This window comes from Coenobita brevimanus, chromosome 21, assembly GCF_032717465.1.
Source record: "Coenobita brevimanus isolate Jiangsu-jjx chromosome 21, ASM3271746v2, whole genome shotgun sequence".
NCBI lineage: Eukaryota > Metazoa > Arthropoda > Malacostraca > Decapoda > Coenobitidae > Coenobita > Coenobita brevimanus.
Window position 1 is genome coordinate 36,563,796 of NC_136974.1, and position 13,602 is coordinate 36,577,397.

The following is a 13,602-nucleotide window of genomic DNA, read 5'->3' on the forward strand; positions in this document are numbered from 1 at the left end:
TGGTAGGCACGGATCAGGATTGCTGGCCTGACATTCTATTCAAGGGTTCTATTGTAGGTCTCACTATGCCTCACCCCTCTCTCCCTCTCTCTCTTTCTCTGCCGTGAAAAACAGCTAAATAGGTGACCTAACTGACGTACAACCGTTGTGATATACAAAATTTCCTCATACTACACATCTATACTTTAAGCTATGAAATACAGCTCTTCTTCACTAAAATACACCTTCTCTGATTTCTGACATACACCAGTTTCCTTCTGTAATAAAGATACTAGATACTGTCAGCTCCAGGGTACTGTCAGTTCTGTAACATTACAACTTTACCTTCCAATATACATCACCAGCCAACTATATGAAGGCTGTTCTTATGCTGTACAACATTATTAATATTCTATTGGATAAGGAGAGTGATTCTATACCTTCATTAAGTTACTAATTATATACTGGAGTACACTATAATACACTGTTCAAGGAAGATCTACATACAAAACAGAGACCCAATGTGAAGTTTGCATTGGATCATGATCGAGCAATGAAAAAAATTGGGCCATTTTTATCTAACTATCTAAGTAAGCCATGACATCTATGCCTGTTAGTAATAAGGCATTTAAAAATCATGCATCAGCATAACAAGTATCAATGTTGGTATAATTGTGCAAACTGTAAAATTGATTTACATGATTTTCAAAGCAATATGAACAGGGATGCAATGTCAAACAGCAATACAACTGGCTGTGGTTGTGTAAAGGCATTTTTAATAATATGATTTTTCCTGACAGTAACCTTCAAACCTCTGCTGGGGTTATTATTTTCCATGAAAGATCTAAAACCATTCCTAAAATCCTTCAAAACTGAAATCCTCTTGATCTGATTTGCATAGTAAACAGTAAATAGAAGTTTCAAACTCTTCCTTCTATCACTTCATGCTGTTTGTCTATTTCTCTGAAGTGAACATTCCTACAGTTACCTGTAACCTGACTCACTATCATGAGAAGCAAGGTGTATGCATACAACATACTGGTTCAACATTACTGTCTGTGGTGTGAACAATCCCACCACCTACTTCACATAGTCACACAAAATATTGGAGTCATAAGTGTGACTGTCATTTGGTTGGGTAAACTAAATTTTCCCTCATGGAGTATAAGAACCACAAATATGACAAGTACAGGGAGAATGGGTTTGCCACCTGGTTGTGCCTCCTGACATGAAAATACCAATCTAAAGTTTATGACAACAAGGATGCACTAAATAAAGAAGGCAAAGGAGATATCTAATGTTCAAATGAAGTCCCAACACAGATTTGTGAAACAAACATAAACATTCTTCCAAATACCACAATCTTTTCTATCACTTTCCAATATAATAATGATGAAGCGACTCTAGCACCTGCACAATCTTGAATACAACAGCTTTGTGCTTGTAAATTAATTTATATGGAAATCAACAACAAAGCTACACATACTGAAGAAATAATTTTGAAAGCCTGGTCTTTATGTCTGAAATGAGAGGTTATATATATATATATGTATAACCACTCATTTCAAACAAAGACAAAGCCTGTTATGTGTGTTTGAAATGAGTGGTTTTATATATATATAATATATATATATATATATATATATATTATATATATATATATATATATATATATATATATATATATATATATATTATGTGGTATGTGGGGACACTCACCATCCACGCAATCAATGTATTGCAGCTTTGGGTGTCTGTCCTTTCCTCTCTTCCATCCTTCCTCTTCTGTCTTTCTTTCCTCTTTCGGGTGACTTTACACTCCCTCTTCTCTCTTCCTTTCCATCACTGTTTCCTCTTCTTTCTTCCTATGGGTGACTCTACACTGAGTGACAAGCCAAACGGTTTCCTGTACGCTAGGAAACTATTTACTACACTGGGTGGTAACCATATAACCAAATTATACGGCGCCTGGTGGTTTAGTGGGTAATTAAGGTGCTCCAATTGGATTGAGCTGGTTCAGGTTTATATCCAAGGGGTGCTTGGGGTTTATTGCTCACGTAATGCCACTCAGGGATGAGTGAGGCTAGTCACTCTCATCTAAAATGTCAGGACCAACTTGCCTAGCCCCCGGTTCCTACGCTCCTCTGTGGGGCGACATAGGATTGGATGATGGATATATATATATATATATATATATATATATATATATATATATATATAATATACATATATATATATATATATATATATATATATATATATATATATATATATATATATATAATTAGTGGTAGGTGGTGGCGACCATCATCCACTCACTTGATGTAATGCTGCCTACTTCTTCCTCAGCCTTTATTTATTTTATTCTTTTCTGTGGCTGCCCTCCTCTCTTCCTATTTCTCCCATCTTTCCTGTCTCTTCTTATTGCTTTTGTTTCCTTTACAGGTGGCTTTACATTGAGTGACAAGCCAAAAGGTTTCCTGTAAGCCAAGAAACCATTTACAATGCTGGGTGGTAACCATGTAACCAAACCATACATGCTCCCTACGTGTCAACAAGTGGGTTGGTGGAGGGTTAGTGCCCCTCCCCGTAAAACAAATAACTCAAAGTCAATGGCCACCCCTTATGGCTTTATGGCATCTGGCAATTGATTGATTGATTGACTGATATATATAATATATATATATATATACAGGTATATACTGTATATATATATATATATTGCATGGCACCTTGTAGTGAAGGTAAAAATTTTAAAAAACAAAACAAAATACAGTCTTACATAACGATACAGTACTTCCATGAAAACCATTCCCTATTGCGAGTGAACAAGAAGCTGGGTGTCTGAATTAGTACAAATGCTCTGCTATTACCCATACAATATGAAAATACAAATATACAATAATATAAACTTATAAGTAAATCAATTCAGTTACCGGGAAACAGCAATTATTGGTTATGAATCGTTGCACTCCCACGCAGTTTCACAAACACATTCACAAAGGCTTCACACAATCATCAGTCTAACATTAAATATTTCTGTAAAAATCTAAGAGGTCTCCTTACAACATAAAAGCAGGCAATTTAGGAAAGTGCTGCAAAATGGAAACCATACAATGTTCCAATTACACAAGAATCAAATCTGCACAAATGCCCTATCACAGTAAAGTCCTGTACATGTATACAAAGACATTGCCCTCTCACACAAGTGGGAGGCAGTGAGCAGCTTGTCTTTCATCATTATATTGTATCTGATTATTTCATTAATTCTTCCACATAAAAAATCTAAACTTCTTATGCAATCATTTTTCCTGTCTCTCATTTCCAAGTGATAAGAAGAAATGTAAATTTGGCAATGCACTAAAATCCCATTGTCTCATGAGCTCTGCCCAAGGGGAAATTAATTCATAAAACTGGATGAATGTCAAGTGCAGAATGATTACTGGCAATATAACTACCAATACTGTATACAGAATAAGATGGAGAAACACCTTCCCATGATAGCCCCAGTATAACATGCCAAGTTACACAAACATCTTTCAACTCCCTCTCTGTCCCCTAAAAAGAGGATGGTGGACTGCAGGAAAATGGCAACTCCAGCCTGCATTCCACTGGGTTCATGCACAAATGAGCCTGAGGCCAAAATAACAATAGCATAAGCTGATACTTAATCGTTTTCATTTTTAAAGGCTCCAACATGCTTGCATGTGTTGGCCTTGGTCACCTAATGGCGGCTCTCCACGCTGCACGATCCATTGCAGCCTCCCTGTTCAGTCCCTTAACCCTGAGGTCACACTTAATGACCTCGTCCCATGTCTTTCTCGGTCTACCTCTCATAACCCCACCCCCAATATTAACACTTCTCACCTTCCTCACCCAATTATCATCCTCCAACTGATAAATGGCAATTTTATCTGCTCATCAACATACCCTCACACAGAGCTAATGAGATGATAAATACTGAGCAACTGGCAAACTGGCAAATGATCTCGTTATCATAACTTCCTTTCCTGAGAGAACCATCATAAAATAGGACATAAAGGCTGCTCTCTTCCCATCCCATATTTCTTTTCTAAGGGTGATGAATAATATTTTACAGCACACATCAAAGTATACACAAAATAATTCATAGTAATCTTAACACATTATATCATATATCAACCAACCACTTGAAAATGCACCATGGGTTGCAGGTCAAGAAACAATGAAATATAATGAGCCTAGTTTCCTCTTGGCAGTTCTGATTAAAAATATACAGCATTCCTCAAATAATAAAATTGAATGATCAAATGAATCAACATTGCAACTGAAAAAAAAATAATAATAACTAACTAACTCTTAATATACAGCTACTGTATATGACTAAAGAAAATATTCAAGAACCATAAACTTGGCATAAACAGGACTTTATGATATACAAACTGAAGGTAGTGGTTTCTAACTACAGTAGAACTACATTATATCTTGAAGTATACCCTGTCAATGCAGCATGTCGGCTACATGCACTTATCAGCAGATCAGGGCTGAGCTTCACAAAATAACTTACAATAATTTTCACTCATAACTAAAATTTGTGAATGCAGGAACAAGTGACACTAGATGTTTCTAAACCTGCTTTCCCTATCCTTCCTGCAAAAGCAAATTTTAGCTAAAAGAGGGAACACAATTTAACAGTAGTTAGTTTGTGAATCTGCATCCAAGAGGCAAGGCAACAAACTGTGATGTGTTAAAGCTTCATCAATCACAGTCTTATCTATATGAATGATTTACCTCTATCCAACATGAGGTAAAATACACGTGTGGTGGGATGAGTGTTTGGACTAAATGATCATGATTAGACTTATGGTAACCCTCAAATTTTAAAGTGCACACTCCTGCCTCTTGCAATTGTGTACAATGGCTTTATGAAAATTTGAAGCCTAAATTTTAAGGTTAAAAAGCAAAGTATTGGGGAAAAAAATTTAAACTCATCTATCAAATAAAGTAAGCTGTGATTTGATTAACTATGCTTCTGAAGTCAAAATATAAGCATGAAATTCACAGTCTGTTTGAAAACTTTATACACAAACACTACAAAAAATGACTACTCCATACACTAAACAGTAACACAGTTCCAGTTAGTGCAAGAGAGATAACATCCTGAAATCTGCCTAGATTTTTGTAACTTAAAAGGAGTTCTACCTTAAATCTGCTTCAATTATAAACCCTGAATTAAGAATACAAAGGCTATACAAATCCTACTTAAATGCTGTATTGTGCTATATGTGCATAAGGAACACAAAATTCCTACACTAAACTGCTAAAAATACAGATATGGTGAACTGGCCACTTCAGTAGTCTGGTTGTGCAGTTTTTGATTTTCACCCTGTTACTGGGCACTAGGAATCTCAGATGCAAGATATGTTGCAATATGGCAAGACAACTAAAGAGAACTGGGAAGTGAGTCACAAAATACTGAAATAACAGAAAGCGTGTGAAAAATGCGGTTAACAATCTTGTATTAATGAGTGAATTAGAATATCTAAAAGATATCAAAAAGTTAAAAAAATACATATTATACAGATAACAGAAAGACAGATACATACTATAAAAAAAATTAGTAAACAGTATTGTTTAACAAAACAAAGGAACAATGAAACATATAATGACTAAACCACGTATACAAATACTGCAACTAGAATACAAAACTGATAAAACTGCCATATAGAGTAATGGTAAACTATTACACCTGAGATATGTGTGTGTGTGTGTGTGTGTGTATGTGTAATTCACCGGGTCGGTCAGGATCACTTGATGGTCGTGATCGTCAGCTTTTACCCTCCCGGAAGGGAGCTGAGAGCTCATATAGTCCGATCTAAGGGCAAGGCTGTAACCTTCACACACGCACACACCCATCCCCTTGCTCGAGGGGGACAGTAACCACTCACTGCGTCAGTGAAACTTTTTGCAACCTGAGCGAGGCGCGAACTCCCGTCCACCAGTTGGCAAGCGAGAACGGTTACCAGCGAGCACTCTGTGTGTGTGTGTGTGTGTGTGTGTGTGTGTGTGTGTGTGTGTGTGTGTGTGTGTGTGTGTGTGTGTGTGTGTGTGTGTGTGTGTGTGTGTGTGTGTGTGTGTGTGCGTGTGTGTGTTTTAAGAATAGGGAACTGCAGGAATATGACCATAAACAGAATGAAGTTGGTCAAAGATTAAGGAACAATTAATGATCCACACACTTCCCTGGAAAGTTTTTGCACTAATTTCTTTGGGTTTAGGCAAGTTCAAAATTAAGAGTCACAAGTCCTGTACTATGCTTGAATGACTTAAATAATGAATGAGTCTGGAACAATGACTGTTTCATAAATAAAATGAGTACTGAACTTCTTCTGTAAGAGTAACACTATCAAATCAATGAGTCCCAGGTATGGACCCAAAGAGTAGCTTATAGTACTGTAACAATATTGTCTTAAACTTTTCTCTCCACATCCATAAATGGGTTAATAAATATTCAGCAACATCTGTGGGAGTTAACTCAGCTTGTTAAGCTTCATATGAGTGATTTTATTATTATGCCTGAACATACCAGTTTACAACTTTCCACCATGCTTTAATGAGTTCAAACCTGAGTAATGAACTCTGAAGAACCTGGATGAGTGTAGTAAGGTATAATAATCCTTTTAACCTAATGATGCACTGTTTATTTTATCTTTGCTATCTCCATATGATTTTATTCAAAATAAGGGACACATTTCAAACTGAAGAGGTTAGCTATAGCTTTAGTTAACTTCTTCACAGCTAGAGATCCTTCTCAAGTTGAAAAATATCATCTGTAGGGAACAAGAATAATACCAGTACTGTATATAAATAACATCATCAGACTGAAAGGTTAACTTTACCACTGTGTGACTGTTAGTACTGGTTATGTCCTAACTACACTTCACCAAGTCCTTCACCGAGTTCTGCAGTCATCAGATCGGCCTGGGTGAGTGAAGTCCGTGTGTGAGTCCGTCAATGGCTGGATCGTGGTTGGTGCCGGGCGGTCCCCAGTCATGGAGACCGGCTGAATGTGAAGGTCGGTGGGTAAGGCGGTGCGCAATGCTGAACCCTCCACTGCTCTCCAGCTGGGTCAGTACAATGATCACTTGTCTGTTGAAAAGGGTACCAAGAATGGAAATACTGTAATCTTCATGATCACCATCAGTCCATCATCCAGACCACCTTTTCCACTCCAAGGTGGAGTAAGGCAGGATCCAGATAGCCAGAAAAATATTTGATAAAATGTGATACTAGCCAAAGTTTAAGGAATAAGCCACACTACCATTCACATACCATGCAACCCCCAGAATCCTGGCCCCACCTGATAGGTCAAAAGACATTCTGCATGTAGCAGCACACTCACCTATCAGAAAGTCAATCCAAAGACTGTCAAGTTAAAAGGGGCAGCCAAACCTTGGTCATACACTTCTCCACACAAATTCAACCAGCCAGTTTTTCCAGCCTCTCTCTGTATGACAGGTCTATCAGACTGGGGACCATCTTGGTTGCTGTTCTTTGTATTCTCTCAATCTTGTTTATATCTTTCTTTTTGTGTGGGGACCACACTACCGCTGCATATTCTAACCTGGGGCGGATCATGGGCACTATCAATTTTTTCATCATCTCCTCATCCATATAATGAAAAGCTACTCTTATATTAGTCAGGAGTTTATACGTTTCTCTAACTGTCTTGTTAATGTGTTTTTCAGGTGACAAAATGTCCTGGATCAGCACACCCAAATCTTTCTCTTCTCTTGCTTTTGTGATTGGTTCATTACCCATCAAATAATTCAATGATGGCCTCTTGGTACCCATTTCCAATATTTTACATTTCTTTGCATTGAATTTCATTTCCCACGTCCAGCTCCAATCTTGTATCCTATTAAGATCCTTCTGCAGCATTTTACAATCCTCCTCAACCTCTACCTTCCTCATGATCTTTGCATCATCAGCAAACAGACTTGCATAACTGTTCACTTCATCTACCATATCATTTACGTAAATCAGGAACATTACTGGCGCTAATACCGAGCCCTGTGGGACTTCACTTGTTACTTCCCTCCATCCGGACATCTTGTCCTTTATTACTGTCCTCATTTGTCTGTCTCTCAAAAAGTCTCTCATCCATTCCAGAAGTTTCCCCTTCAGTCCTCCTATATATTCTAGTTTCCACATTAGTCTCTTATGAGGTACCTTGTCAAAGGCCTTCCCTAAGTCTAAGTACACACAATCCACCCAACCATCTCTCTCCTGTACCACGTCACGGGAGGAAAATGAGGAAAATTTATGTGTGTGCTCCATGGTGTACACGCACGCACATTCTGTGCGTATATGGGGCAGTGTGGGGCAGCACGTGGGTGGTGTCGAGAGTTGCCACCTGCCCCTATTTCCCATACAAATTTCAGCCACCTACTCCTCATGGCGCGGTTTTGGTACGCCTTTCAAAATCGCGCTCATTTGAGGCCTATCGCTTTCGACTCTGATAAGTCCCAAATGAGGCCTATTGTTCTCAACGGGTTAAAATGCTTCCAAAACCCCATGTAATCCCCAGTTCATGGCTTCACCCCCAGTTTTGATTAGTTATTCTGGGATGCCACAAACATCAGTTACTCTAATACTTAGCACCTTAATTATTGCATTACTGATTTTGTTTAAAAAATGTACAGCATTGTCAGCTGGTGGGACAGCAGCCAGTGGATGCACATCAGCAAGAGGAAACTCTCCAATGGGGGGCAGTACCACATACAGCTGCTCAGAATAATCAACCCAACCCACCCTAAACTCACCCACCTGATGCAAGTCCTTCACCTGCTGTATGAACACAGTTAACCTAGGAGACTGGCCTGCAGCAGAGTTTCTTCAAGGTTTGATAAGTACCGTACGGCAATGGTCATTTGCATGAAAGCAACCCTCAACCTCCTCAGTGATCTACCTGATACACCTTTCCTTGTCCTTTCCCAATACCCCTAGACTCAGATAACAGTACAACAATAATAAGTCAGGTACCTGTGTAATGGTGGCACCGAGTCGACTGTCTTGAGGTGTGCCCGAGTGGAAACAACATTGTAGCTCTCCCGGCAATCGCACATCACTTGGATACACTTGTCAGGATGTCTATTTTCCACCATCACCACCAGTCCAGCCCATCCCTTCAACCATTGCAAAACAAATTATCAACTTCAACTTCATAATCACCATCATCATTATCCTAACCCTCTTTTCTCATTTCAATAATGAACTAAACTGATGACCCTCAAGTGCATTTTCATAAAATAACAAAACATTAATTTCTTTTTGCTGTTTTTTTTATGTGTTCTATTTTGCTATTAAGTGCACAAAGTTAAAATAAATTAATCATCAGAGGTCCATTTCTGTAGAGCTAATTTGCCAAATTATCTCAATTTACAGTACCAGCTGGATGGAATAAAGCTGATAGTTTGGAACACATCCATGACACATATACAGGACTGCCTGTATAAAGTAAGAAATAAACTCCCACTAATATTATCCCACTACTGTATATTATGAGAAAGAGAGAGAGAGAGAGAGAGAATGAAAAACTGCTAAAGCAAAAATACTGATCTCCATTCATTATCATAACCATCATCCGGACCTCCTTTCCCACCCTAGGGCAGTGTGACGAGTGGCAACATCCAGACAGCCAAAGCTTGCCCAAGTCAGTGGGCCATGCTTCCATTCACTCATCATTCAAGCCCTCAAAATCCTAGCTCCTTCTGATAGGCCAAAAACTTTCACCACGTTCTGTAGTTTCACACATACCAATCTCAACAGGGCCAATTTGAACGCTGTCACGTTAAAAAGGGGTACCAAACCCTTGGTCATGCACTTCTCCGCACAAAATTCATCCAGCCAGCTTGATCTCTTGTCAGTCCCTCAGCCTCACCATCTTCCATACCTCTCTTCCTCACACACTCACCCACCATATCCTTCCTTCTTGGCCTGCCTCACCTCCTCCCTCTTTCACATTCGCTCAGATACTGTACCTTTTTCACCACTCAATTGTCATCCATTCTCTCCACATGACCATACCATCTCAGTACACTCTCTTCGATTCTTGTGTCCACAGACTTATTCACTCTGCCTCTTTCATGAATCACAATATTCTATATCCTATCCACCCTCTGTACTCCACATACATTTCACGGCCGTCCCATCTCCACTGCTCTTACTCCTGACTTTTCATGTCATGTCATTTTCTCACATCAATACCAGGTATGTTAAAGTTGGTATTAACACTCCTTCATGTACTCGTACGTCTCGTACAGCTGCAACACTCATGCCTCTGTTTCTTATCAAGGACTTCACAGCACCAGCTACTTTCCTTCCTTGTGTCACACTACTTTCCACTTCTTTTGCACATTTTAATCCTTTTTCTATCACTGTACCAGGTATTTGAACTCTCACCAATTCCTGTCTCTCTCCAATCACTGTAACATCACACTGGGAGTCGCCTTCTCTCTCAATAACCATTACTTTACTCTTTTCCATATCTACTCTCGAGGCATGATGTTCACAGACATCTACAAAACTCTGCAATAGTCTACCAAGCTGTTGTCCTGTATTAGCAAGTAGCACTGCATCATCAGCATACAACAAATTTGAGATATTCAGTCCATCATCATTCATTACCAACGCCATCCCTCTCTCCATTACTCATGTTTTTACTTCTCTCATCACCCCATCCATATATATATATATATATATATTTAACAACAATGGGGACATCATACAACCTTGTCGCACGCCCACACTGATTGTGAACCATTCACTTAAATGTCCATTTTCCCTTACAAATGCCTCATTACCATCATTAAAACTCTTGACAGCACCTAGCAGCTTACCATCTACACCATACATGCACAGAATCTTCCACAATCCTTCTGTCTACTTTGTTGTATGCTTTTCCAGATCTATACATACCATAAATGCCTTATAGTCTTTCTCACAAGCCTTCTCCACTATGTTTCACTGCAAATACTTGATCCACACATCCTCTGCCACTCCTAACGCCACCCTGTTCATCACTCACTAGGACTTCTGATATCTCTCTTACTTTCTCTATAATAATTCTTCCATATACCTTCCCAATAACAGTGAATGGACTTATGCCACAATAATTCTTACACTCACTTCACTCACCTTTATTTCTGTACTGGGCTAAAATCACTGCCTTCTTCCACTCCATTGGCACAGTTTCACTTAGTTATGCCTTCTTACATATCTCCAACATGCACTTCCTTGTGCACTCTTCACCACACTTAATCATCTCTGCAGACATTCATCAACCCCAGCTGCTTTCCCATTTTTCAGCCGCTTCACAATGATCTTCACCTCTACGAGTGTCACGTTTCCTGGCACTGCATTGTACACCCTTAAAACCAATCATGTTAACAGTTGCTTTGCTCTTTCCATTCCCATTCCTCAGACTTTCAAAATATTCTTTCCATCTAGTCCTTACTTCAACCACATGGGTTAATAATCTAAAACTTACATCCTTCACACTTTCACATTTCTTTCCACTGTCACTTCTACATTTCCACATCTCTTTCCAGAATAACTTCCTATTTTCAGAGTAATTTGCATTCATTTCTCTTCCTAGATTATCATTTACCTCTTTCTTATTCCTCTTCCATAGTCTCTTTACGTGCCCCTTGCTCTCAATATATCCAGTCCTTATTTCAACTAAAACCATGGCCTGTATCCATTCTAGCCATTTCTTCCTCTTTTTCTCCACTGCTCTCTTAACCTCTTCATCCCATCACGCTGTACCTTTCTTCTTTGTCGTTACTCTTGCCACATCACACACCACTTTAGCATTCATAACTAAGCAACCCCTACATGCATTCCACACGATGTCAAGATCCATTTCACTCCAATTCACTGATTCTAACTCCTCCCTTACTTTGGCCCTGTATTCATCTGCCATTTCTTTGATCCTCAGCTTCTCAACTTTCAGTCTCTCTCCCTGACTGTTCCTCTTTCTCTTGGTCCACCACACTTCTCTCAACTTGATCTTGCATGCCACAATCAAACAATCCAACAAACCTCCACACTGTCCTCTCACTGCCCTCATATCAGGAACATTTCCCAGCATTGATTTCTCTACAAGCATGTAATCAATCAGGCTCCTTTCAGTACAATCTCCATTCCCTCTATGCCATGTATACTTATATGCATCTTTGTGTTTGCAATAAGAATTACAAATGCACACCCTCCTTTACTGACACATGTCCTTCAGTTGCCTCCCATTATCACTCTCTGCTGGTACTCCATGTTTACCCATTACATCATTCACTGGACCAGTGCCTACCGGTACTCTCCCATTCATGTTGCCTTTTACAAACACTTATAACTCCTGGGCATTTCTCCTACTACGTCATCCAGCTCATCCCAAAACCTGTCTTTCTCTGTCATTCCTGCCATCACACAGTGCATAAGCTACAATCACTCCCACTTTCACCTTCTCAAACTTGAATTTGACATACATACATCTTGAGCTGACACATTTGTAATCTCTCACTCCGAACTGCCTCACATCATCATCAATAATGCAACTCCTTCCTTGCATCTTCCTCACCCATTCATGCCCGACCTTACACATTTTACATCCTCCCACTCCTCCACTTCACATCCTGTCATCTTTGTTTCACACAATGCCCTCACGGCATATCTCACACTCTTTAACACATTCACTACTTCCATCCTCTTGCTCACCTCATTCACACCTCTCACATTCCACATGGCCATGCGAATCTGCCCATTTGGTTGGAGCCCTGGGCAGGAGCTGGGCCCTCCTAGGCTCTCTGAAAAGTCTGCCATGATTTAGTGATTTAGAAAGGGGAACACAACCTGGCTAAAAACCTGGTTATGTGGTCACCACTCAGCGTAGTAAATGGTTTCCTGGGTATAGAAAACCATTTGGCTTGTCACTCAGTGTAGAGACCATAAGGCAACACTACACTGAGAGAATGGATGATGGGCACCCCCACCTACCATCATTACAGAATCATCATACTACAATGTACTGTACTTTACACAAAATAGAACAGTTATTCCAATTGGCTCCAGACATAAATCCAAATACAGTGAGTCCTCATTATATGTTCCCCTTCTTATGTCCTTTTAGGCAATTCAAATCACAGCACATCACGTAAACATTGTCTATCACAGTTCTAGTGGTGCCTATAAAACTGATTTGTCAGCTCAACCAATTTAAAGTACTAAAAAAAAAATACTAAATCTCAAAGAACAATGATAGAAAAAACAAAATAATGAAGTTAAATTACCTTTGTAAGATAGTATACTGTCATTCCTTGTCTGCCTTCATGTCTCTGACCCTTGGCTAAACATAAGCTGATGAGAGCATCAGCGAGGAGCGAGGCTGGAGCAGACACCTGCTCCACTGCTACTCTCTTGCTGCTGTGAATGGCAAGCACATACCCTGGGTAACCCTCAGATACATCCAAACCTGAGGGTGATGGAGGAAGCTAAAGATGGTTGCAGAAATTATATACACAATCGTTTCACAATTGAAATCACCAACAAGTTAAGCATCACTAGGGTGGTATGCAGCTCATTATATATCCA

At 39.4% G+C, this 13,602-nt stretch overlaps 1 protein-coding gene across 1 annotated transcript in view; it reads right to left on the reverse strand.

The window, feature by feature from the left end:
- Positions 1–6,869: 6,869 nt before the first annotated feature.
- The window catches only part of LOC145392213 (calpain-D-like), a 64,708-nt gene continuing 57,975 nt past the window's right edge, over positions 6,870–13,602 (reverse strand). Inside the window, exons 12-14 of the mRNA XM_080266664.1 lie at positions 13,302–13,483; positions 9,001–9,143; positions 6,870–7,104 (exon numbers count right to left, since the gene is read on the reverse strand). Of these exons, the coding sequence (XP_080122790.1) occupies positions 6,927–7,104; positions 9,001–9,143; positions 13,302–13,483 (503 nt within the window). The 3' untranslated portion in view covers positions 6,870–6,926. The remainder of the gene's footprint in view (positions 7,105–9,000; positions 9,144–13,301; positions 13,484–13,602) is intronic.